Source organism: Nasonia vitripennis, chromosome 2, assembly GCF_009193385.2.
Source record: "Nasonia vitripennis strain AsymCx chromosome 2, Nvit_psr_1.1, whole genome shotgun sequence".
Classification (NCBI taxonomy): Eukaryota; Metazoa; Arthropoda; class Insecta; order Hymenoptera; family Pteromalidae; genus Nasonia; species Nasonia vitripennis.
This window is the reverse complement of record NC_045758.1, coordinates 14,583,947-14,610,723: the sequence shown is the minus strand read 5'-3', so window position 1 is coordinate 14,610,723 and position 26,777 is coordinate 14,583,947. Positions and strand designations below refer to the sequence as shown.

The 26,777-nt window shown below is 49.4% G+C and overlaps 1 protein-coding gene across 4 annotated transcripts in view; it reads right to left on the bottom strand.

Annotated features, from left to right (window-relative positions):
* Positions 1-26,777, bottom strand: part of LOC100120008 (venom dipeptidyl peptidase 4) — a 197,356-nt gene that overhangs the window by 153,829 nt on the left and 16,750 nt on the right. Inside the window, exons 1-2 of one of the 4 annotated variants that reach the window (XM_008203941.3) lie at positions 16,415-16,693; positions 14,916-15,402 (exon numbers count right to left, since the gene is read on the bottom strand). The exons of 1 other annotated variant lie outside the window; for it this stretch is intronic. In XM_008203941.3, coding sequence (XP_008202163.1) covers positions 14,916-14,942 — 27 coding nt within the window. In that variant the 5' untranslated portion in view covers positions 14,943-15,402; positions 16,415-16,693. Of the gene's footprint in view, positions 1-14,915; positions 15,403-16,414; positions 16,694-26,777 lie in introns of those variants that run through there. 2 more of the 4 variants (XM_008203940.4, XM_031922722.1) reach the window with 2 other exon arrangements.

The window sequence follows — 26,777 nt, the reverse complement described above, 5'->3', positions numbered from 1 at the left end:
TTCAAAATGTACGAAATGCCTGAATGTATAACTTCACGCCCACTGCATAAAAAGAGTAGTATTGCTTTAGTAGTACTTTCAGAGAGAATAATATTTGCCAAGATTTACGGCTAGAAGTTTAAATGTATTTTCGCAGCCTCAAAATAGACTCGGGCTTTTACAAGCTATATGTATGTATATACTTATGTACGATCTTTTCGGAAGAGCGATGTTCTACATCAGAGAGACAATAAGTCGATGGCCATCGATTATTGAGATCGCTTAGAAATCCTATACCTTTTGTTCAGCTTCATGAGCTGTACTTTCAGGTCCCTCGAGTCGCTGTGACTAATGTTTCTTCTTATTCTTCTTCAACTACTACTTCTACTGCTGCAACCATCATTTTACGACACATATGGATACGGTTCTTCAATCCTTGTATATCTATATAGGCATATTGTATAAGATCCTTCTAGATTCAAGACGTTTTCGTTGTTTATAAACGATGATGCAAGAACATCCACAATCAATTACAATATTACAAACAAGAACCCAGAAGATTTGAGAAATGTTGTGACGTCTAACTATAGCCCATCGTTTCTACTTGCCAATAATAATGATGGTTTTAGTAAATAATTAAATGAACATTGCACAGGGGATTGAAAAAGGTAGTATCGTGTAGAAAAAACTGTCTGGTGAATTTAACCGAAATTGATTGTGAAATAGAGACATACGGATAAAAAGCCATCCGGCCGAAATTTGTTCGAGCGTTTTAGTGAGATTTATGCGAGTTTCAAAAAAGGCCATTTATCAGATGGAGAAAAAAGAGCGTTTCAATTTCCATCAACCCTTTCGTGCACTATTTCGAATTTCGATTTTTTACTGCCTTTACTTCTGTTGTGAATCCAATTAAATGGATACATTCAACTGTAACAAATCTGCTCCATTAGCCAAGGAGCTTAACGTTAATCTAATATTCGAAAATTAAATCTACCTCGACAATTACAAATCATGAGATGCTTCATTGAATAAACCCGTGCTTTGGCCATTCAATTCAAACAGTACAACAAGAAGACAGACATTGGAAAATGAGCATGCAAGCCCTTTGGCTATACAGCGACCATCTGCGTCTGCACAGCAGTAGCAGCAGCACCACTACCACCAGCAGCGGGAATACTGGTGGTGGGGTTTGCGCCAGTGGAAGTGCGTGTCCGCGGGACGCTATAACCGATCGATCGGTCCGTATGTGTTTTTCACGCGAAAGCGAGACAAGGCTTATCGTTAGTCCGATATTGGGATAGCTTCTCTCTATCTCTGCATTTCATCTGGCCATGGTCCAATGCGATTCCGGCCAATATTCTCCCTGCGGCTTCCACCACAACCGATCCTCGTTGGTTCACCAAACTCTCTAAGTTGCGCAGCAGGGCTTTACACCGCCGCGCGCTTTCAGCCCTGCGCGTACGCCCCTGATGCCCCTAGCCCTTTTTGATCTCCGAGCAAACGTTCCGGGCTATGTGGCGCTCCCCCGTTGGAAAAAGATGTCCCATCTGCCCGAGAAGAGGATTCCGCGAAGAGATAAGCACAGCTGAGATCACGTTGTTGTTGTCGACGCCACGGCGTCGAAAACTCTGGCCAAGTCATTACTTAATGGAGAGGCGTCTCGGTGACCGGAAGACTCTTGCACTCAGAGATCTTGGAAAAAGGCTTGCTTGATTGGGTAAGTGCTGACTGCGATAGGAAGTAATCCAAGAAAATTAATGACCTACAGGCTATAAGCCTTGGATTGACATGTCTACAACAATGACCTGCAGCTGGCGTGCGTTGCGCTTGCTTCGTTCAATGAGAGCTAAGCTAACAAGCATACTTGATTGAGGTATTTATTGATTCAACACAATAAAAGAGATGCATGTTTTTATCATATTATCTGTTGTACTATCAGTTGGATGAATATTTAACGTGTTATTTCAAACATTTACACCCGTGCTTATTACCACAACGACATGAACCATTATGGCTGAATAATGGACTTGATTACTAATTAATTAGCATGTGATCCAACTATTGAAGATACATAGAATTGCTTCGAATTAATTAAATTGTAAAAACGGAGAGAAGCGTGTACGAGCTTGGAAGTTACGCTAGACGTATTGTACAGTACATTAATTATGTGAGTATCACATATTAAATATGTGAGAAAAATTATATTTCATACATATTTCATATAAATCATTATCAAGATCCCTGCCATTATGTAACAAGGTGATTCCATTAATTGAACGGTTTTAAATTATTTAACGTTCAATGAGCTAAGGAATGTGAAATTTCACTTTGATTATGTTCCCTTGAAATGAAAGCGGACTGTGCTAAGCTGCAACAGCAATCACGAAAACTTTGCTTTCAACTGTGTTTGAAAAATCAACAAGTACGCAGAAAAAATTCTGAAAACACAGCTTCTAAACAGGCTGTACAAAGTTTCTAGCACAATTTATTAAATAACATACAATCCTATGAGTCATAAAAAATTTGAAACGCTTGACGAAACGTGACATTTTTGCGAGAACACAGACGATGTGGCGTTGTAGTCACGCTCGTCTCGTTTATCGCCGGTAATAAAGCATAATGAATGAAAAAGAAGGACGAAAGCAGAAGCTCACTAAAGCTGCGATGTGTCAAAGTTGCAAACAGCTAACTTGTTCGTGAAAATTCTCACTAATTCCGAGGCGCACTTCACTTTCATATGGCAGGAAATGTAATCCACATAAATCAACAATATATATAATTCCTTCGTCAAATGAAAACACTATTGGTTTCCAAACTTGCTGACGAGATCTTGCAGTAGCGGCGCCAGCGAAAGAAGTTAGCGTACAAAACTGCATGCGCACTTTTCCCGGGCTTGAAATTTCGTAAGTAGCACGAAGGTGTTCCTTTCAAATTCAAAGGAAAGTTGTTGATGAAAGTGACTTTCTAAGGTGCGAAAATGAGTTTCAAACTTGCGAGATGAGAGAGGCTCGAAGTTAAAAGACTATTTGCCGCGACGTAAAAAGTCGAAAAACTGAGTTGCGTCCACGGACGGCTGCAGTCGTTTGAATAACGCCGGACGCGCTAATAGGAAATAAGGCGGCGAATTTTCACGGCGCAAAAAGGAACTGCTTTAAGCAAGCGATACAACTTTCCTCCCTTAATTATTCCGCTACTGAAAATTCAATAGCCTCTTTGGCCGGTATGAAAATAATGTATTCCAGCAGATTCGTTAGCCGCCAATCATTAAAAGCTGACCCATCGTCCTTTCGTATACAAGCGCGAACTCTTGAACAAGTTATTGTCTCCTCTGCGAACGCGCGTGATTTTTGTGATCGAGAGGAAAAATTGTCTTATGCTCGCGTGCAGAGCGATGCTTAGTTAGACACCAGAAACGCCGCGTCAAGAACTATATAGCACACTGCACCGGCGCGTCTGCATAATATCCGGCAACTCACTCGGAGCGTAATTAACGTTCAAACAGCATTCTATAGCTGCGATCCAGCTAGCGAGGCTACGAGCGTTTCTAAGCCGACAGCTCTAGCGAGAGCGCGAGCATTGTCTGAGTGCCCGAATTCGCATCCGAAATCGGGCTGACGTTTCGTTGACTCGGGCACAGCCCCGCGGCTTCGCCTGTTATACCGTGCTATATTTAGCTTCATCCTCGATCAAGCGTCTGTGCGCTATTTTTCAGGTACACTCACGCTCATCGTGCAGTCTCAGCTATACAGCTGCGGAGTCAATCGTTGCTCGAGCAGACGCGGGCAAGAAGGATGTTGAGTTGCGCCTAATCAGAAGGCGTCGGTTTCGGCTAATCAGCCTGTTCTGGCCCGAGCCAAGATGAAAGGAAGCGTATAGCGTTGCGCGGCAGGACCGGTTAGTCGGAGGAGCTTGCAGGCGCAATAAGAGAAGTGCTAACGAACGAGCTAGTCCGCCGGCTTGTCTTTCCCTGCTCTCCTCCTCCATCTGCACTCTGCCACTGCCTGTATTTACACATTTATGCAGAGCAGAGCGCGAAGCCGCCGAGAGCTGCTGAACTAAGCTCGCGTGTTTATAGAGGAAATTCGGCCGATGGCGTCTTCCGTTACCTTCTGCAAACTGCAGTGAAGCCTGTACCGACGTCTCATCGAAGTGCGCTTTCGCTGATGCTGCCGACTGATTGCCGACCACCACAGCCCGTTTTTCTATTTGCGCGCGGATATGCCCGCAAGCCAGCCTTCGCCAGCAGTTTCGATTGAAACTATTATTTTCAGCGCGATTTGAAATATTTCGCGTGTTCGTGTTGCGCTGATTTTTTGCGAAAATATCGTGCGCGGTTTAATTTTGAGCAGTGCGCTCGTCGTCGTTCTCGAAACGGAATTCGGAGAAAATTGGATCTGCGATAATTAACTGATGAAAAATTCAGCGAGATTTCGCCGGCGGTGCTGCGGGACAAAGGCGGAAAAAGAAAAATGAGAAGGATACGATGCGCGACTCAGCCTAAATGGCCTTGGCCAGACTGAATTTTTTAACGCTTTTAACTTGCCCACTCTATTTCCGCGAGTGCATAATTCATGATCACTCTCTGAACAAATAATTCTCGAATGCGATCCGTGGGTTGCTGCAAACAACGAGTGATGCAACTTTGCCAGTGCGATTGGCCGTACTTTTATCGCAGAGTTGCACCTTTTGCATTAATTTTAACTGATGGTCAAACCTGCTCCGGCCAAAGAGATTATTCCAAGGCTTGTCACCAGCTGGTCGAGAATGTCCCTCGAAAAGGCATATCAACAGCTCGAAAATAAAAGAAGGACGCGTTAAATGACTCGTTCCGAACAGCGACGATGAATTGGATTACACTAACGAAGATCTATAGGACTCGGGGCATTGAAAAGCCAGCATCAGCCGGAGAGGACTAATGGAAACGGAGGCAAGAAACAAGTTTACATTATGAAACGCAATCTGAGCCAAATACCGCAAGCAGCCGGGGGAGCAAAACTCAATTTGGATTTCGATTTCGTCCACTCGCCTACCACCGCATACGCCGGTCACACACTCACGCACACATACACGTATAATAGCTTGCGCGCGACTTGGTCTGCAGTCCGTATAACTCGACTCCGCTCGCGAGAGAGCCGGCCTGTGCGCGCAGTTGGTAATGGGTTACAAAAGCAAGGTTAACAAGAGAGAGAGAGGGATGTACGCGCACGCACGTCGCGAGTCCGCGAGTCAATTTCCAAAGCTTGATAGAAAATTTTGCAGGGTCGCCAGAGCCGGCAGCGAAATCGCGGCTGACAGGGGAATTTATTTATAGGACGTCAAGCAATGCCAGAAACGTCGCTCTCGCTTTATATACCGCGGCCTGGAGAGAGTGTGCCGGGAGCAACCGAACTCAATTACCGCGCCGCTGGCCCGTGCGCGTATCAACAGCCGGAAAGAGTTTGCGGATTCAATAGAGCGTGCGCAAATGTTTCCGTAGTCCTAATTAAGAATGACTCGGCAGAGCCACTCCCGCCGAGTGCTCGCCAGCAGGACCGTAACGTCGGCCACATCCGCGCGCGCGCGATAAGCCCTGCCGGGCATTTATTAGCTGTCGGTCCGTCCGCGCGCGCAGCAGTGCAACCGCAGAGACTCGCCGCCGACGACGACGAGCGCGATCTTTATGCTGGCCCTAATCTGTACCGACCTGTAACGATCGGCTAATTGGATTTCTGGGCCGAGCGATAAAGCTCCGCGCTTCCCGCCGGGGAGATCAGAGCGAAACAGATACACATGAGAATGCGCTCGAGCGATTATCTCGCGACTCATCGAGTCTCCGAGCTTTTCCATAATTCTTTGCCGAGGAAGAAATCGATTCGACGACGAGCCGGCGGAGTAGCTGCAGCGCGCTCGTCGAGACAAAGCTGGACGGCGGCGGCGTGAGCGAGGAGAGCCGCGGATCGATGGCCCGCTGGCGCGCAGTGTTGTTCGCTTCATTGTCCGCGAGCGCCGGTAACGAGGTGCCAGAGAGAAGCAGCTCGGCCCGCCGCAATATTAATCGTCGGCAATTACCGGTCCGAGCAGCCGCACCCCTTCTCTTTCTCTCGGTGAGGTAGAGCTGCAGCAACCCGGAGGGCGTCGCAGCGCGAGCAATCAGCGCCGAGCCCCGCATCGCTCCGTCTTCGGCTCCTCCTGCGCAACGTCGCGGCGAAATATTATTATCAAACCCTCCGCGTTGTCACGTCGGTTTCGGACGCGCAGCCGTGTTTTCTCCAGAGCAGAGAGAGAGAGAGAGAGAGAGAAAGAGATTTATATCGCGTTGCCTCAAACGGCGCGAAATCCCTTCGCCCCCGGCGAGCGAGAGGATTTTTATTCTTTAAAATAAAAGACATTTCTCGCCCTTCCCCCGAGGGATGATATGAGAGATCCCGTAGGCTTTTCCGAAGGAGCTGCGAGTGGAATCTGCTTTTATTGCGGGAGCTGGCTCCTTTACGAAAGGGGGAGAAGCCGGCGCGATTTACGACTGCGAGCCCCGGAACCAGTGTCGATTTTTATTAGATCTTAGAAGCCTCGATAAGAGCCGCAGTGGCTTAAGAGATTCGAACTTGCACGGCTCTCTCCTCCCGGTACCAGGTGTCCGATTCTAAGCGCCCGGTCTCTCTTTGATTTCTTCTTCGCGAGAGCGAGCTTGGCTCTCTCGCCGTCGTCGTTGGCTATCGAATTTCATCCCGGTTTATTAGACGCGGGGGAGAGACGAAAATTCCGTTCATTATTTCACCGTTAACGAAAACAAACTCGATAGCCCCAACAACATCATTACGATCTTTGTTTAACGACTTTCGGGGAAAAAATATTTGCACAACGAGAAGTCTTGTATAAGCTGTCCCCAAGCTCTCATATTCGAGAGTATACGCGACAGACAATGTCAATGCCACGTCGTACAGGATTTCCCACCCGGAATTTCGTTAACATTTTACGCGTAATCTTATGCGTACAAACCGCCCAATAAAAAGTGTCTCACCCCATCGTTCGGCATAAAGAACACGGTAATCGACTCTGCCCGACGATCTCTCGGAGAACACACGAAGTTGGCGAAATCCCTCTCTCTGCGCGCGAGCTTGTAGTCCCTACTTCCATTAACTCCGCAAATACATATAGCAAACGAACGATTTACTCGCGCAGATCAAAGCTGCTGCTGCTGACTTGTGCTCGCCGGCTCATAGCGCTCGGCCAGTATCCCCGACCTCCGCAGCTCTCTCTCTCTCTCTCTCTCTCTCTCTCTCTCTCTCTCTCTCTCTCTCTCTCTCTCTCTCTCTCTCTCTCTCTCTCTCTCTCTCTCTCTCTCTCGCGTAGTCATATAGAGATGTAAGCAAGTTGGCGGGTCGCGCGCGTATCTTTTTTCCCTTCTTTTCTCATTTTCTCGGCTCTATCGATTGCTGCGGAGACCAGCGCGCGTATACGACCTTTTACCTGAACCTAGCGAAAATAAAGCAGCACGCGTATAAACGCGCGACTTTTGAATTTTTCAACGCAGGTGTACATGAATTATTAATGCTCGCAAGCCTTTTAGATACATCAGTAGGGGGCGTCCTTTGTTTCTCGAGGGTATTTTTCCCCCGACTTTTCCCAGGCAACTTTGAATTCGATCGCAAAGTTGCCGTATTCAGCGATTTATTCAGCGAGTTCGCCGCTGCGCATTATAAAAACGCAAATGCTGATTCGATCGATCGAGATCAAAGCTTTGACTGCGTGAAAGGTGAAACATTCGCAAAAGTGCAAATCCGAGCTTGAAGCGTGCATTTTTTCTATAATCGCGTTTGCAAATGGATCACGCACTCGGAGAGAAACAAAAATCCGCAGCGTAAAAGCTGCGAGCGCTCGTAACCGCGCGGATTCGAGAAAATGGCACGAGAACGAGATGGAAGAAATCCGCGCATAGAAGCTTGCTAGAGTCGCACACATAATTTTCGCCAGTGCAGCGCGCAGTGTATAGAAAAAGCAAGGAGCTCGCGGCGCTGTGTGATACCACCCCCCCCGCGCCCTCGCGCTCCTTGATAACGCATTCGCTTATCTCGCGGGAAATTGCCGGAGAGAGCAGAGCCGACGCTATATTAGCTGCTGCGGCGGGGGGAGGGAGAAGGAATCCTCGGAAATTCTCGGCCGCCGGATGCAATCGCGCGTAAGTGTATACAGCCTCCCCCGAGGAGTAAATGATAGCGGAGCTTGAATTTTCGAGCTTTACTCCGAGAGACCGTGCGAGTATGTGTATAAGAGAAACACTCTGCACTTTGAGCGCTTGCCAAAGCAATTTTTAACTCGCCCAAGTCGACGCAGAGTGACGAGCTTGCGGAGCTTTTGAGAAATAAAAATGGCCAGCTTGCGGGGAACGACGAAGCTTTGCGCTGACTTTCGCGAGCGAGTGTGTATTTCTTCCATTAAAAACCATCCGCGCGGTAGCTATACATGGGAAAATCAAACATCGCGCTCATTCTCTTTTTTCCGCACTCCGGTTGTTTCCATGTTTACACTCTCGGTCTGCACAGTTTGCCGACGCAGAGAGTTCACTGCTGCAAGCCGAGCGCGCCTGCCTGTAAAAAGCTCTCGCGTGTGTAATTTTTTTCGCGCCGAAAACAAATTCAACCACTTTTCCGAGCCGGAGTCGCCGTGGGTTTTGTTTTCCCGCGAAGAATCGCTGCCACGGAACAATAACGATACACCCGCCTCGTCGCAGTTATCGTAAAACAAGCGGATCGCCCAGTAAAGCGCAGCCGCGCGATTAATTTGCATAATTAGCGCGGGGAGGAGATCGCGCTGGAAGAGCCGGGAAAAACACAAAAGCTGCAGATGGAAACTTTGTTCGACGTCGATGCGATCGGCGAAGAAAAGAAGGCAGCGGCGGCTCCTAATTGAAAAGAAGGGACGACAGGCCGCTAATTGCCGCACGGAAGAAAGAGAGAGAGCGAGAGAGAGACAGGCGGAAAATTTCATAAGGACGGCTGAATAATAAGTCGACGTAATCGGATTTATCGGCCCGGGGATGTATTAATCTTACGCCCGCCGCTGCGTATAGACGGGAGCTTATATATAGCTTTGGACGAGATTACACCGTTAAGATAATATCAGCAATCTCGGCCTACTCCGGCGGCGGCATCGTTGAGCTTCGGAAAAAGAGATGTGTGCAGCGCGCACTCTTCTCGAAAATGAAGCGGCGCGCGGCTGCAACGCAACAACGAGAGCTATACAGCCACTCGTCGGGGCCGACTCTCAGGTGGGCTTATTCTTCGCAAGCACGCACACACGCACGGCGCGAGCGGAGAGAGGCTCTCCCCCCCCCCCCATTCGTCTCTCCGATGCACGCGGGCGCTGCTACTGCACTGTACGCAGTGAGCAAGATGGAAAAGCGGAGGAGCCCTCCACTTTCCTTTCTTCAATTCCTCTCTGGATTGCGAGTAACGAAAGCTCTCGCGGAGAGGCACACCTGCAGCGCCGAGGAAGAGAGAGAAAGGACTCGCTGCTGCGCTTTGAGATGGTGCCAACTCGATTCTGATGCTCGCGAGCGGCGTTTGAAGTCTTGAGTCTCTCTTTTCTGACCGAGGGAGCGAGCTAGCGCGGAAAGATGAGCTCTCCATCTTCGCCTCTTTTTCCAGCCGGATACAGCCACGCGCACGAACGGGGGAAAGTGGATATTCCGGAATTATAAGCGCCGAGGTCCATGATGAAGTGAGCAGTCGTCGCGGAGCTGCAGCGCAGTGAAAGGCTCCGGGACGAAAAGTCAATAGAGCTATTAAATCCACCTCGTCATCAGACCCCCTCCACACCGACACGAGGCGCCTGTAATTCTTCCTGCTCTCGTTTTATCTCCCTCCCCCATCCCCTTCGCAGCCCGTGACAAATTCGCCGTAATTAGCGGCCACGTCTCTCAGCGGAGGAGAGCGGCCTAATGAAATATCTCGAAGACTGCGGCGGTAAAAAGTTGGTTAGCCGCTTTTTTCGCCAGCTCACCCGCCGACGCGGGAGTTTATAAGGGGGTAGTAGCTCTCGCGCGCGAGCGAGACAGAGACGAAGAGAGGGGGGGGGGTATATTCAGGTCAATTCGTTCGGAGAATAGCGCGGCGGCGCTCCTCTGTGTGTGTGTGTGTGTGCAGTCGGCCGGGAGTAAAAAATTCAGCGCAATACGTCAAATCCCAGAGCGCGTGCAGCCGCTTCCGCGAGGAACGCGGTACAACATAGCCGAAAGATCGAGAGCAAGTGAAACCCGAGCCACGCACTCGTCGAATGAAATTTTAACGCGGAAGCAGCAGCGCTCCGTAAAATGACGCCTTCTCTCTCTCTCTCTCTCTCTCTCTCTCGCGCGCGCCTTTGCTCAGCTGCAGCAGAGCAGGTATGTATGAGCTGCCGGCCGGCACCGCGTGTGTGTTTCGCTTCATTCCCCGTTTCATTTGCTATTCATAAGAGAGCTGCGCGCACACCACCGGCCAGTCGGCTCAACTTGATAGCTTCTGGCCCCGCTATTAAGCCTCCTCCGTCGGGCGCATGCCTTCATAGACGCGCGCAGCTCTGTTTAGCCCCCCGACACGGGGGAGAGGAGAGGAGAGCGAAGCCCCAGCCCGCTGAAATAGCGCCTCGACTAATCTCGTGGATTTATGACCTTCGCGCGCGATCCGACGCTTTCTTATTCAGGCGCGGCTGCCGGAACATCGCGAAATTTCCCGCGGAATATAAAAGCGCGCGCGGGAAATTCAGCAGCCAAATGAAGAAGGATGACAGGGCCGCGTCGCGTTGATTTTCTTCTTTTCCGATGCTCGGGTATGTATAGTAAACAGCGCGCGTTTAGCTGTAATAGCACAGCAGCGGCGGCGTCGGAACTATAGATGAATGCCAGGCACTTGGAGCGCGCGCGGCAGAAGAGCGACTAAAGTTTTAATGCAGAGAGAGGGGCCCGAACTTCTATCTCCCGCCCGCAGCTGCGCTCCTCCCGCGGACAAATGTTGACACGGCTGCCGGTAAAGTCGATCATGATCCACTTAAGGAACATAAGTCACTCGGCAACACGAGCCGGCGGACGTTTTCGAGTCTGGCCTGTTTTTTTTTCACGCTTCTCCTGGGATTTCGCACGCACGCGTCAACCGTGGATTTGCAAGTCCCAGGTGGTGTCGTTTATCGAGGCGCTAGCGCGTTAGAGAAAATTCGCGCGATCGTCGTTAATCTCGGCATTGTGATCGGAGTGGCGTGGGATCGATTAACTATACTCAGATAGCTACTCGGCAGTAGCTCACCTTGAGCCACTTCGTAATGCCCGAGTCGAGCGTTGTATACACACGGCTGACGAAGAGATCCTCAAAACTGTTAAGCCGATTATTATCGACGCGGCTGTAATCGCATGCGCAAGTGGCTCGCTCAGCCGAAGCCTAATTGCGTCAAAAGAAAAAGGAGACTGAGAGGATTGCGCTCTCTATTACGCGGAGCTGCATCGAAAGTAGCTGGGAGATTCCGACTCGCTGAGGCAAACATATTCAAAATCTTATCTCTGGAAAGTCGATGGATCACTGCGAGTGGCTCACAAGCTATATCAAATAGCAAGCAGGCAGGCTCTCTGCAATCATCCAAATGCACCGGCTTTCCTTCCTCTCTCCCCGCTCCCGGGCCATCCTATGCTACTACTTCCTGATGCCGAGACTACGACGACGTCGACGCGACGACTTCTGCCGGCGCCAGCCAGGCCAAATGAACGCAGAGAAGCGAAAGTAATTCGATATCTCCTTCATCCAAGGGAAGATGGTCGAGATTGCTTGGAACAAAGGATCTCTCGCCGACGAGGCTCTGCTCTCCGCGCGATTGCTGCACGTATAATAAGTCTATATCGCGCGCCGGAGACGAGTAGAGAGAGGGGGAGGCTTCCCACTGCTCCGATGCGAGCGCCCGAATAATTTGCGAGTTAGGGAAACGCTTGTCAGGGCCAATTCTTGCATGAGTGACCCGCTCGATCGCTGCGCCGAATCGATTCCTGAGCTGGGATTTGAAGAAACTGCCGCGACGCCTATTCTCTTTGGGATGACATTTTAACTGAGCGAGAGCTTGGTGTATTTCAGTTATAACCTGCATTTTTAAACAAAGAAGGCATCTACAGACTGGATTTACGAACGAATTAGGAAACGTAAAATTGGTCGGAGCACAAGGCCGTTACGCACGTGATCGATTTATTTAAAAATTGAAGAATAAAAATCGTCAGATATTGTAAATATATATATACGAACGATGATGATGACGACAATGAAAATACGCGTTATTTTCGAGGTCTCTCGAAATTCCCTACCACATATGCAATGATACCGAACGCATAAACAAACGCGCATGACGTTATATTATAATTTTACTTTGTATACTCGCTTTGAAATCGAATACGCGAAGACAACGGCCGCATCCACCAGTTCTGTATATTTTCCATTCAGATGAAAGCACAACAGCGCGAATATTTTCTCGAAATCGATCGACAGCCATACTGCGGAAAGTGGGAGATTCAAAACTGTTAGTACGCTCATTTGCAAATGAAAAAAGGCAATTTCAATCGCTCGAGGCTGTACAACGCGCGGCTGTCGGCGAAGACGATAAGTGAAAAAGGCGGAAGGTTGGGCGGTTAAAGGAAAGCGAAATACATAGAGAGAAAGAGAGAAGGCTCTCGTGTACGTGTGTGCGTGTATACACACACATATACACACACACACACACATCTCGCTCGCTCGCGAGCAAGCGCAGCGAGGCGAGGGAAAAGAAAGAGAGCCGCAACGCAATTCAATTGCTCTTTATCGCGGGTCAGCGAAAGTCAAGTGGCGGACAGAGAAAATCCAGTCATCCGTTCAAGTGTACACGCCGGTTACCACGGCACGTCTATACACGTCTGTATACCTGCACACACACAGCGGCGCTATTATCTAGCTTTCGCGAGCGCAGGACGTGGACAACAACTGCGGTGCGCGCATAGGAAAATCGCCTTAGCCGCTGCGGTGCGGCGGCAGTGGTATATGTGCAGGGCTGAGGAGCGAGCATATCTGCCCGCAGTCCCAGCGGTGCAATATGCGTAACGGCATAATCCTACTTGATTCGCGGAGGACCGCTGCTGCAGCGCGCTACGATCCTCCGAGGAAGCGGCACACCTCTGCTTAAGCTTCGTCTATGTTCGCGCATGCAAATGCAGCCTGCACCTGCTAGTCCCCCTGCAGCTATCAGCCGCGCGCGCGCGACGACGCCTCTCTATCGATGTATGCAAATACGTCCCGGACCTAAGAGTCGATTTGTCTAACTGTATCAGACAGCCGACCTCCGATTCCCCGATCACGTCGCAGGCCTGTTTTTAGGACAACTTTTTCCAGCCGCGCCGGCGGTGAAGGTACACACCATACATATACAAAGAGAGCCCGGCGACCTTGGCAATCCGGTCGGAGAGAGAAAGAAGGAACTGCCGAGGAGATATAATAATAAACGGAGCGGCCTTCGACTCTCGCGAGCGGGGGACAAGGTCCGGGTTCGCCTTGTAGTGTATCGTAGATCTCGCATCGCCGGGCCGCCGAAAATTTTGCGCGCGTTTTATGAAATCCCAACAGCTATTGGTAATACCGAGTGTATGTAGAGCAGCGGCATGCACGGATGTAGAATAAAAATAGCCGTGGAACGACGACGTGTAACGCCGCACAATGCGGATGCGGAGGGAGCTGCGGGGGGAAGATCCAGTGCACGTTTGCGTGTGTGTGTGTGTGTGTGTGTGTGTGTGTGTGTGTGTGTGTGGAAAGAGAGGAGAATCTAAACCAGTTCCACGCAGCGAGACGCGCTTGTTGCGGAGAATGAGAATTGTTATCTTTTCAATAGAATAATATCGCGATGTGGCCCATGCAGCTAGCGCTTCGCTTTTTCCGCGCGGAGCTTTATTTTTTCGCTGTCGGCTTTCCGCGAAACGGTCGACGGGCGCTTTTGTTCGCCTCTGTGCACAACTCGACGCGCTACTACTTTGCTCGGGTTACTCTTCTTCTCATGGCTTCGTGTGTGCCGCGTCGTTTGATTTTCATCGCATCGGAAGGCGTTGCACTTGCTCGGAATGGGATCTTTCGTTTTTCGTTTGCTCTGATTCTCATATACTAAGTTTCATTCTACGCACCAACATAGGTTTCCGCGAATTCGTAATTTGCTTACTCGCGTAGGACGACGAGCAATTGGCATTTTCTCGGCTGAAAACCTGCGATTAATTTTCGTGAAATATAACTCGGTACACAATATGAAGCGAGATAATATACTCGCGTTCTTGGAAAACTCGGAAAGAAAAAAATTATCCGACTGTTTTCTAATAAAACAAAAGATACGCAACTCTCTCGCAGGAAATAAATCAGCACTGTGGGAAGGTGTGAACGCGCGTAATCATGCCGTATATTTATATGCACATGGAGAACAAAGACAAGCTGCATAAAACACAGGCAGCGCGCGCGGCCGTGACAAGTCGCAAGTTGAAAGTGGCACGAGTGCGCGGCTGATGTGCGGAGAGCAAAGTCGCGCGCGAGCTAACTCGACGGATACACGGGACAATGATAACATACAGAGTCGCAGCCGGGGAGGAGGAGGACGACGACAACAAGCTCTGCGCTGCGCCTCGACTTTGCATAAAGCAGCCAACTCGCGCGCAAACGGGATATGCGCAGAGCCCGATTGCTCATGGGATTTTCGAACACCTTGAGAGCCGCCGCGCCGTGTACGCGGGCGTATACAGCATATAGATCGCAGCCGACAATTCCGGCGGGCGCAGAGGCGCTGCAGCGCTAATCTACACTGACACAACATCAATTACGCGCGAGGCGGAGCTGTTTAGCTGTATATGCGGGAGCATGCATCAGATTGGGGCCGAACTGCCGCAACTGGCAACTGTATACAGTACAGTGCACAACTGACACTGAGAGAATAAACAACAGCGAGAGACTTACGCTGACGTCGAACACGCCGTCTCTCATGGTCTGGCTGGCGTTCCGCGAGCAGTCGTCGTGGTCGTTTTCGGCAGCTCCTCCAGTTCCGGCGGCGGCGGCGGCAGCGTCCGGCTCGCGATCGTCGCTGCAGCAGTCGCCGGGGTTTTGGTTCGCCAGGAGTGCAGCGGCGCTGCAGCAGTCGCAGCAGCAGCAGTTCTCCGAGTCTAGTCCGTCGGCTCTCTTTCGTCGATTCAACGAATCGAAGCCATTAATCAGTGGCGAGCCGGCCCGGCTGACGCTGACTGTAGCAGCGGCGGCACCGCAGCACTGCCGCCAGTGCTGCTCGACGAATGGCCTGTATTTAATTTTTCCGGCGCGCTCCTACGCATGCGGCGCTAGTCTTTCCCGATTTGCAACTCCTGATGCGACGGCCGCTCGGACAACATCCGCTGCTCCTCGAGACCCGACGATGCGCTGCTGCTGCACTGATGCCGGCCTCCGGGGGACTCTGCATCAGAGACACAAGTCGTCGTCGTGTAGTGCGGTGTGTAAAATCCGGTTCTCGTATGTAAATCAGTCGGCAACGCGGCTCACTTATCGCGCGTGCATGCATGCAGAGCCGATAACAATCGCGCTTCACAAGCTCTTCTCTCTCGCAGCCGCCGCCGACAAAGACTATGGCGCGCTCGTGTGTGTGTGTGTGTGTGTGTACGTGACGCGGCGAAAGGAGCTATGCGCTATATATACACGGCCGCTGAGTCGGCGAATTGTTGTGTCCGCGCGCGCGGGCGAGAAAAATGACGGCTCTATATTGGCTGCTGGAAGTGTCTAGGCAGCAGCGCGCGCCGAGAGCGAGAGAGAGAGAGAGAGAGAGAGAGAGAGAGAGGCGCGCACACCACGTGCTCGTCAGTGTCAGGAACCGCCGGCGCTCGCTCTCTATCTCTCTCTACCGCGGCGGGGAATAACTCGCTCCGGACTGCTTAATAGTCAGCGTCCGTTATCCGAGAACGACAGAATTTTTCAAACTACGCGCGTACGTTTCCTCGTTCGCCAATGTTTACGTCACACAGGCCGCCGCGATTGATACCACATATACGTAGATAGCTACATGCGCGGCGACTTTATCTGCACCGGACTACCGCGTAATGAATAATAACGAGTTTCGCGCCGGGCAAAAGGAACGCCGCGAGAGCTTTTCGCTTACGCGTTCGCTCTCCCCTGCTGCGCTTTCTAAACGAGCTACAATAATAACTCGCCTTATGCGCCGCCGAGGTTGATAAACAAAGCGTAGCGTGTGGCGAGTATGTGCCGATCGTCGATCCGGCTCCCAAAATACCGCAGCGCATAGTCGGCCGACATGTTGCTTCGGCCTGACCCACAGGACTCTGAGGAATGCACAGGAGCGTCGTGCGGCGAGTGTCACCAGGGCAGCATCAGCAGGGGTCGCCGGGGAGCCATGTGTAATGCGTGTCGTGTATGTGAGAACGCGGGCAAATAAGAGAATAGGCAAACTCGCTAACCTCGTAGCATCAGCAATCGGGCGGGCTGCGTCTCCACTGCGGCACGGTCCAGTCGGCGGCTCCCCTCAGAGAGATTCCCGCAGCAGCGGCGGCAGCAGTCACGAGAACGCGAACAATACAAAACCGGAGAAAGAAGACGAAGAGGCGACGCCTTCGGCGGGTGTACAACGCGAACGCGCGGGAGAGGGACGTTTGGCACTGAGGAACGATTCCGAGTGTGGACAGCGGGACCGAGCCGGCGCGAGATGAACGACGGTCGGCGCTCAACTGAGGCTGTCGTGCGAAGCCGGCGCGCGCGGCGCTCCTTTACCCCCACCCGGGCTCCCCACAGCGCATAGTCCCGTCTCGCTCTGCCCGGCTGTTACTACTCTGCACGGCAGAGCGCGCGGGCTAGGCTCCTCGCGAGCGCGCACCGGCAGCGCGCATCTCTTCTCTTCTCGGCCTGCAGGCGCTCCCTGCGCGCGATCCGACAGAGAGAGAGAGAGAGAGAGAGAAAGCATCGCCGAAGAAGACAGAGGCGCGACCCGGCGGCGTATACCTGTTGAATGCTCGCCGCGAAGCAAAGCTTGCTCCAGAGAGAGAGAGGGAGAGAGAAGAACCTACAAGTCCATATCGACGAAGCCGCATAAACAACGCGAGGGAAAAAAAATAACGCGCCTCGCTTAGCTGGCATGCCGAAGATGCTCGCGTAATAGGTGGCTCGCGACATGTCGCGTTGATAAGAAGACAGCGATACGAGGACGTCTGCGGGTACGTTTTAATTGCGATAACAAGATCCGAGATTCGCACGCGAGCTCACTAGGCAAATCGCTATAGCTGCCGGGAAAATTATAAACACTCCTATAATTCAAGCGCGTCGTCGGTGTGTACTTCGCCTTCTATCACTCGATATATAATTAATACGAACTCTTAACTGGCTCGATTAAGTCGGTTCGTTAGCGTGAAAAGTAATCCCCACTGATTTAAACGTCGAGTAACTGTTCCGGGATTGATAACACATTGTGGGTGGAGTAGAATACTACTTATTATCTGAAATTCTTTTACTCCTCCTACGAGTCCACGCATAATTGATTGAATTGCACCCTCGACTGCAGGCCGCGTAACCAAAACCGTACAATAGACGAACGATGCTGTTGGAAAAGTTTTTACGAGCCAACTTTTATATTAAAAGACTCACTGTCCATACACACAATTAAACAAGTTTAAGGGACGCCGTATAACTGACGCGGGGGCTAAAGCAATGAAAATTTTACATACGAAACAAAAAGCTCCCCTGAATTTCCCAAGTTGTAAATGGAATTTTAAAAGAGAATATGATAAAGTGGCTCTTTCAGCGAAACAAGCGTGTGCATTTCAAAGCACTCGCGAAACTTTCAAAGTCACCCTTCAATTTCGCTTTACGCGGGGCATCTCTTGTTTCGCGTGCTTTTTACTTGTAAATAAACAATTTTCCACCTGCTACCCCCTATTGCTGCTCGCGCTCTGAATTTCTGCGCTTTTCAGCGAAATTATGGCATTTCACGCTTTTATTTAATTAAAACGAGCGTCGACAGCTGCTAACTATCTCGCATCCTTATCCACATTTTTTGCATTAATTTGATTCGCGTTTTGATGGAGAATTTTACCATAAACATTTTATAACGCGTTTAAATAATGCAGACAAAAAATGTTTCGTATAATACGTACCGATAGTAATTTGCAATTATGCCCGAGCTTTTAATCCATCTCATGCGAGCTTGATTGAAAAAAGCGTTCGCTTCATAATCAGTATTGCTTGATTGATATGGAGTAACGATTGCAAAGCGGATATACTCTTGAGAATAGCCCGTAATTTTAGTACGATAAACGCATAAAGCTAACGATAAAAAACACATTTCCGTTTTGATTTTCCGATCTCACACAATACTCGACGGAATACTTTCAGATGAATAATATGCAAATCCATTACTGTGTTTTTTTAAAATCGAGGTTTATCGCAGGGATCAAGGCATAGATTTATGAGATTGCATCGAGGAGGATTGCTAACGCCGGTCCGTATATTTTCGAATTAATCTTTATATATGGGGGAAATATTCGCAAAGGCAGAACACAAAAGGGAAAGAACGTCGATGGATCTGTAATAGTTTTGCACAGTCGTACATTAGAATTCTCGCAGATTATGTAAATGCAGTTTAATTCAACTGGCTATTAATTATTTCGCGCGCGTTTTCAAAAAAAAAAAAAAAATGCGAGCCATCCGCCACCCGCTGCCCTGCAGGCGAAAAAGGTGGGAGCTATATGAAAAAAAAAAAAAAAAATCGATGAAAGGAAGAAGGAACTGCTTCGGGCTTACACGTCGACGCGCGGCGCGAAACGAGCCTTTGAAACGCATGACCCGCTGACCTCGAATTTCACTCGCACGGCATATACGCTCTTCACCGTTTCTCGGCCTTGGCTCTCTGGAGCGAGCTGCAACGTACGCTACACACACGCACACGCACACATAGAAATTATGCAGGGGATATATTACAGCGGCGCGTGCACTATGCACGCGCACGTACGGCGCGCTCATCGATCCCCGCGGAGTCGCGCCCTGAGCCATCGATCGACTCTTCCGCGGCAGTATAGCAGCAGCAGCATCTCGCGCTGAACATTCGAAGGTGCGCGCTCGGGTGCTTTTAGCCCTCTCTCTCTATACATCCTATATATGTATATATGTGCACTCGGGAGCGCGTGGCGTATGTATACTGCATGTATGCGCGGCGCAAGCACTAGGTCAGACTCTATTCCGCGGGCTCTCGAATAGCAGAAATCCAAGCCGCTCTATATTTTCAATTCGGAGCTGGGGACTAGGCGCTCTTTTTGGAGGAAGCGCGAATGCGGCGCAGCCTCTATTTACTGTTTGATGTGCGGCGGGAAGAAAAGAGACTAAGTATGCGCACCGGCAAACTTCGCGAGAGTTTCTTCTTCCTTCGCTGCGCGAGCATTCTTTTCGCCTTATAACTTATATACTCTCTCGGCTCCTTTATCCAGCTCTGCCCCGCTCTCTCAATGACTCCCGAAATTAGTGGGTCGAAGTGAAAGGAGCGTAACGACTGCGAGCGAGCGAGCGGCTGCTGCTGCTGCCACGACTCTCTCTCGAAAAGTTTTCGGTATAGGTGTGCCCCCGACGACGACGACTGCTGTGAGCGCGGGCTCTTTCTCTCTCATTTTCTGTTATTAAGACGGTCTTTTTTGCCGGCGCTGCTCTATAAGAACTGTGAACTTGCCGCTGTTTACGTATACAGTAGGTCGCTGTCCTCGACGATTCGCCCGGCTAATGATACTCCCGAGGAATTCGAAGCGTTTTATAATTATACGCATTAGAGGCGCAGCTCGATGATTAAGACAAAACGCTGCGCTGCTAGTGCTTTGACAAGCGACATTAGCCTAGCTTGTAATTTGTTACAAACTGTAGCATACTGCATTTACGTCTAGGTACACTGAGAGAACTATATATTAAAATTTATGCATCTGACACGTACGCTGGAGCTTCCAACGGTCGTGGGTCACATTTCTCGTCATGCCTCCACCTACTACTCCATCATAGAAAGTTGATGTTTTGTTTGTGTGTATATTGTATTTGAAAATGATTCCCAGAAGCAGAGCTCTCTGCATGCAAACGTGTAAGGCGAATTGACATCGCGCAAGCGTACAGCAATAATTAAATACGATAAATTTCCAAATTGATCATAAACTGTTTATTCTAATCAAATTTACGTTTTCCAAAAAACACTTCTAATCAACCGTTTGTTTCTATTTATAATTCTACGGGAAAAATGCCATTTTCTGGTTGGAGAAACTGAAAAAAAAACAACTATTGGGGCACACTCCCGCAACTTTTTTTCCTTATTGTACATGTTTAGAACCATGCAAAACCAGGTTCCAACATCGAAAAAGTGCCTTGTGACACTGTTTTATAGGCCCTTCAAATTCGTCGAAAAATAGCCATTGTTCAACAGAAAATTTATTACGGTAGGAAGAGAGTACGGGAAAGAAGCTTCAATTTAAAAAAAAAATGCATTAAAAATGCTTGATTTGGAAAATTGCGAGATTTTTCCAAGTCAAGAATTAGTGTCTTTTTTCATGATTTTTCCGCATTTTCAATTGTGCGCAACTTTTGACCAAATTAAGCATTTCCAACGCATTTTTTTATTAAATTGAAGCTCTTTTCCCGTACTCTCTTCCTACCGTAATTTTCGTAATCGTAATTTCTGTTTGTGCCTTTATCACATTTAGGTCCATGCCGTTGAACAATGGCTATTTTTCGACGAATTTGAAGGGCCTATAAAACAGTGTCACAAGGCACTTTTTCGATGTTGGAACGTTGTTTTGCATGGTTCTAAACATGTACAATGAGGAAAAAAAGTTGCGGGAGTGTGCCCCAACAGTTGTTTTTTTTTTCAGTTTCTCCAACCAGAAAATGGCTTTTTTCCCGTAGAATTCCCCATATAGGTATAAATCTCGATTATTAATTTCACATTTACATCCTGCAAGTGAATTAAATGGAAAGTTGTCTAATTTTTAGTTCCACCTATAGAAAGTCGAAAATTATCACAAAACTACTCTCGATACTGACAAATAACTGTGTTTGTCACAGCCTCACGCTCGTACGAACTCTTCATAATGACAGAGGCAACGTACCCATTTAACGCTATATCGCACATTATTAATGCGCAACTTTGTTTCATGTTCCCTTTTAATTGTTCATGCGCGCATGTCGCGCATTATTATTCAAATCCGAATCGCATTAATCATTTGCTATTCCATAATTTGAACATTGTAATATTAACGCTTGCGGGAATCGCGCGTTCTAAATTAAAGTGCTTATTAATCAAACCGAGCATCGCACACAAAGGCAGCGCCGAATGAAAAAAAAGCACAGTCAACCGGCCGGCGGTACTTTACAACGGAATTGCGTTTACGCGCGTTGTCGTCAAAGGCTGTGTTTATCGAAAATGTCACAAGGATAAAAGCGCCGCGCGCAGTTTATAATTTTCACTTTTCCCATGCGCCGCATGCAACGTCAGCTTCGTTATTATCCCGGCGCGGTGTATAATTACTCAGCTGATTTGTAACAATCTATGCGATGCGCCTGCGCGTATGTTTTAAAGCCGCGAGCGCGTGGAGGACAAATTATGTGCTCCTCTCGAATTTTCCGTTCAATTATCGACTTTCTAACGTCGTGCTGCTCGGCGAGTGCTTTCTCACGCGCTGCATTGCGAGCTTACCTTTCGTTCGCGTACCGAACGAATCGTTAGCCGTTCATACGCGCGTAATTCGCAGTAGAGTCGCGCGCGGCATAAAAGCTTTGACGTCGCTGGCAATTAAAATTTAAAAATGCGGACATGTATCTCGCGCGCGCGTTAAAAGGTTTCGTTTTTCGTCGAATAAAAATACGCACCCGGCATTATCATCGCCAGCGAGTATAGCGCTGTTTAATTAGCAATTACCTCGATCGATCTACGCCGTGTATATAACGCGCATGCAAATCAGCGCGGATTAAAATATTCGATTCCGCCCTACGTACGTAACGCGGCACACGCACACACATCAGCAGCGCGCGCTTCATAAATAATCGAGCGAGCTAACGTAATAAATGGTTGAGCGCGCGCTCTCGTATTAGCATCAGGGCGTATACGCGCGAGTTGTCAGTCATAATTAAAAACCCTGAAAAAGGCTCTCCGCGATGATACGGGGGAAGCGTCAAGCGTGCGCAACTCGTAAATAATTGTTAGACGCGTGATTAAGCAAAAGTGAATGAATCGATGTCAAGCCCGACGATTAGGTAGCCGCCCCGGCGGGCAGCAGCTTCGTCCGGCGTCCCTCGATTTGTCTTCGTTATATCACCTCTAACACAACTTGCGTAACTCTTCATCATTGCGACGTTCATCTCCTCGCTCTCGCGGTTATACGGCGAACTCATTGCCTCCGGTCCTTTCCGCCGTCGCAGGCATCGAAATTTACGTCGTCGTCAAAAGGAGTACACGAGCCTGGCGCGAGCGAAATCTCAACCGCGAGCGGAATATTCGCGCAGCTAGAAAGAATTTCGTCGCGGCGCCGCGGGCGGGTAAACAGAATGTTTCCTCGCGTTCTCCTCGTTCTCTGCGCGGCGTATCCTTCTGCGTCTCTCTCTCTCTCTCTCTCTCTCTCTCTCTCTCTCTCTCTCTCTTTGCGCGCCGAGATGCGGGAAAAGAAGCCGAAGGCTATACGCGATACAGGTATACAAGGCACGCAAGCTCGCGTCCTCTGGCACAGCCGCACACGTTTTGCGGCCCCGCGATCGTGTAAAATTGTGGGCAATAAGCTCGGAGCTCGTGTCCGGAATATCGAAGCGCTGGCGTGTAAGCGGATAGGATGAGAGAGCAGTCCATATGCACGCCGCGATATCCCGATTCGAGAACTCGCTGCCTTATTTATGGACTATTGACTAAACTATGATAATCGGTTTAGATTTTTCGAACTGATTCGCTGCAGCGCGGACTTTGAGGGGTCCATGCATGCGACTCCAGAAACTGGCGCTACGTGAGCGTACTGTGAGTTGCCTTTGGGGGTAAATATGACACGCTTTCTCGTAGTTGATCCGATTGGACGGTTTAGTGTTTGATTTTCTTTGAACGAGGTTAGACTCGTGGGCTTTTGGTCCCGTGGTTTTTTAATAAAAAAGAGGTCTTTGCTGTCGGAGGCTTGAGCGTTTGTGTTATGCAACTGGGGGCTGTCCGAGTTTACTTTATACTCACGAGGATATTATATCAAAAAGAAAATTTACAATAATTCGTTATAGTGTAGAAAGCCTCGAGGCGCATCATATTCGTTTGATTGAATGATCGTTATACTACTCGTTCTCTGATTAGCTGTTCTGCCTATATGCACAGTTTAACAAAACTAACCGATCTTGTTTGGCGGAAAAAACTTCACTAACTCGGATTTCGCGAATCCAGGACCACGCACGCGACCTACGACCTCACGGAAGCCCCTCGAGAAATTTCGCCAACCAAGCAAACCGCAACGATCACCATAAAAGAATAAAATTCCCTTCGCGGGAGCAACGGGGCTCTGCTGTTCCGCCGTGAAAAAGTTTCTATGCTAAAAGAACTTTTTTCTTAGTGCGTCTCGGTATATAAGACCCGCCGTGCAAATCCTCGACACGAAGAAGGCAAACTTTACGCGCTTTTTCGGCTCCATTTTTGTTGGAGCGAGCGGAAAGCGCAAATTTTGCGATGCCCAAAGAAATAGATTAAAATAATAATCTCCCGAGAACTCAAATTTGAATTTCAAGCCGTTTCCCTCTTTCTCAGCAGAGCACAGAGCTTGCAAGCTCCGCCGTGGTAAACGGCTGTGAAAAATGCGCCGCTAAACTTTGCTCTCAAGACACAGCGAGAGAGGAAGCTCGAGGAGAGCGTAAATATACAACGATTAGAGGACGGCGTGTTTTCCCGGGATCTCCCAGAAAGTTTGCTCGCGCGCAAGTACAACGCGTGCATTAGCGCAGCGCGCGCATTATCCGCAAGCTCTATATCCCTCTGCCGCACGCGGGATACACTCTTGCGCCGCCCCAGCGCATCCGAACACGGGGAAGAGAGAGAGAGAGAGGTAAATCAAACATCGATTACCCCGGCGTAATACGCAATTTCTTGAGTGCTTTCTAAGGGGCTGCTGCGTGCGCCGTCGGCCTATAAACGCGAAATAGCTCGCGCATCGTGTCTCTGCCGCCGCGCGGACGGCAAGCCAGCCGATGGCGGATCAAATTTCCGTCCCCGGGTCTGCCGCGTATATAGCACGCCGGAGGATAATGCAATCAAGACTTGCTTATTCATTTATGGATAATCGCTCTCGAACTTTCCTCGCCGGCTCTCTTTGATCTAATAAAGACGATTTCGTTATATATACGTGCGTGCTTTCCTGCGCGAAATTACTCGCGACAACGTGTTTGCGCGGGGGAACTTTCGACGTAATGTTTCTCCTCCTCGTTTGTGTATACCGAATCGCGACTATACGGAGATTTTTCCCGAGCGGATGTGTACGCAAGCTTCTTCCAGGGCTGAAGCTGACTATATAGAGTGCGCGTTGCGCGATTCGAAAATCAACAAGAAGCGCGCTGCTGGAGCTCATGTACAGCCGAGCGAGCATCAACAACAACAATAATTTACGTATACGAGTCCGAGAGCAACCCCGGAAATCGCACACACACACACACGCACAGCGCGACGGGTAATCTAATTTCTCACTTGTTCAAATAGAGAGTGCGCGCGACGATAAACTCGCGGATGCAGTTTTAATTAAAATAAGCATCCACACCCTCTCTCTACATCCATGTACGAGCGCAGTGTACACATTTATAATATTATGGATTTTTCGCTACTGCTGCTGCTGCTGCTGCTGCTGGCCTTATTCCCACCACGACGCTGCATTGAAGAGAGCGAAAAATGCGAAAAATCTCTCCTCTCTTCCCGGCGCGCAGATCGACTTTGCTGTGTACACGCAGATCGAACTATTTATGCGATAAAAAACATTGCTCCTTCGATCCCAGCGGCAAAGTGCGAGGGCCTCTTGACCCAGATTTCTCAGAGGTTACAAAAAAAAAAGAAAAAAAAACGTTACTTGTAATAATCAATTAGTCGAGCCACCCCCGCAGCTACGCGTAATACAGAGGCCTGCCTCACGTCGGCTCTCCCGCGCAAGACGACGTCGACGCGGCGTTGGAGAATCCCGGCCGCTCTCCTCTCTCTCTCTCTCTCTCTCTCTCTCTCTCTCGGGCTCGAGGGGCTGCCGATGTTAATATCGGCTTTAACGTCGCTTCCCCTTTTCTCTCCGCGATATGCCATCGTGTGCCGCACCTGTGCTTGCAGCAGCGCAAGAGTATACATATAGTGGCTGCTTTCGATGGAAAGTAGCAAGAAGAAGAAGAGGCGCGTATGAAAGAGGGTCGCGTGGAAAAAGAATAAAGCCGGAGGCTGTGCGGCGCCCGGAGCGAGGATACATGTTGCGCCGCGCGGCCTTATTTGTCGCGCGCGCGCGAGCAATCGAGCTGGCAAAGCTAATTCGCCCTGTGCTCTCTTGAGGCAGCAGCAGCAGCAGCAGCAGCAGCCGCACGAGGAGTCAAGAGTTTCTACACTCTGCGGTACACCTATTTTCTCTCGTTCTCTCCCTTTGAGGCGAAAATTTCCAGCCCACGGCTGTTTAGCTCATTTGCCGCCACTCAGCTTTTCTGCGGCTATGTATTGTGTACACAGAGAGCCCACGCGAGCGCGTCGCACCGGACGGAATTAAAAGTAAGGAAGAAGGCCGCTGCAGCTTTTCTCCGCTGACTTTTGTTGCCTTTTAATTTTCTGCGCGCCCTTGCTCCACATAGCTGAATAATTGATATCGCGTGTGTGTTCCCCGACAACGCGCTTCGTTATGCACTTTATAATCTCTGCGCCGCCGTGCGTGCGCGTAAGCGACGTTTTTCGCTCTTTATTTTTCGGGGGACCGCGAAACGCGTTCTCCTTGTTATAAAATAAAAAAAAAACAGTTTTCTTTCCCGATCTCGCTCGCTGTGAAACAACACGCGCAGCTATTATTAAACCGAGATTTTTAACGAAGCTAAATTAATTAAACGCGCGCAAGCTCCGCAGGTACGAGATTTTCCCGCGGGAGAGAGAGAGTGCGTTGCTCCCCCGAGTTCGTTGTCTTACCATTACTCTAATTATGGCCGAAGTATATATCCTGCAGAGACGACGGGAGAGAGAGTTCTCCTGCGGCGGCCGACCGCGCGATGCATCTCTGTTGATACATGAAAACTGCACAAGACAAACTGCGGCACTACTGTGTGTGTGGTGTATACATAATACACACACTGCAACTGAGCGTTCGTATAGTACGCTTGACAAACACATGATTTTGAAACAATATATGGCGGGAACGCACGAAAGCACAGCGCGGACTTTTTTAATTAAAAAGCTCGAGAGCCTTTTTAAATTCTAACAAAGCTCGTGCGAGAGTCCACGAGCGAATTAAACGGCAATCTTCGCCCCGCGCGCGTATGAGGGGTGAGACAAAACTTCGAGTCGTCTTAATTAGCCGCCGGCAGTATAATCTCAGAGTTGATAATTCAAGGACAATTCGCGTTAAACGCGTCGACGAGGTCGGGGATAAAAATGCCATGACAATTGTCCGACGACGTATCTTACGTACGTGTGGGCATTATCATGCCATAAAAGGACACTGGCGGGATAATTCAAAAGCGGCTACTCTCTCGCGTACGAGCTTTTTTCCCTGTCTCTCGCGAGCGCATGAAGGGCGTACACTCGCAAAAAGTCAGCGCGCGATCACGCGGAAATGAAAGGCCATCCATCAGACGAGT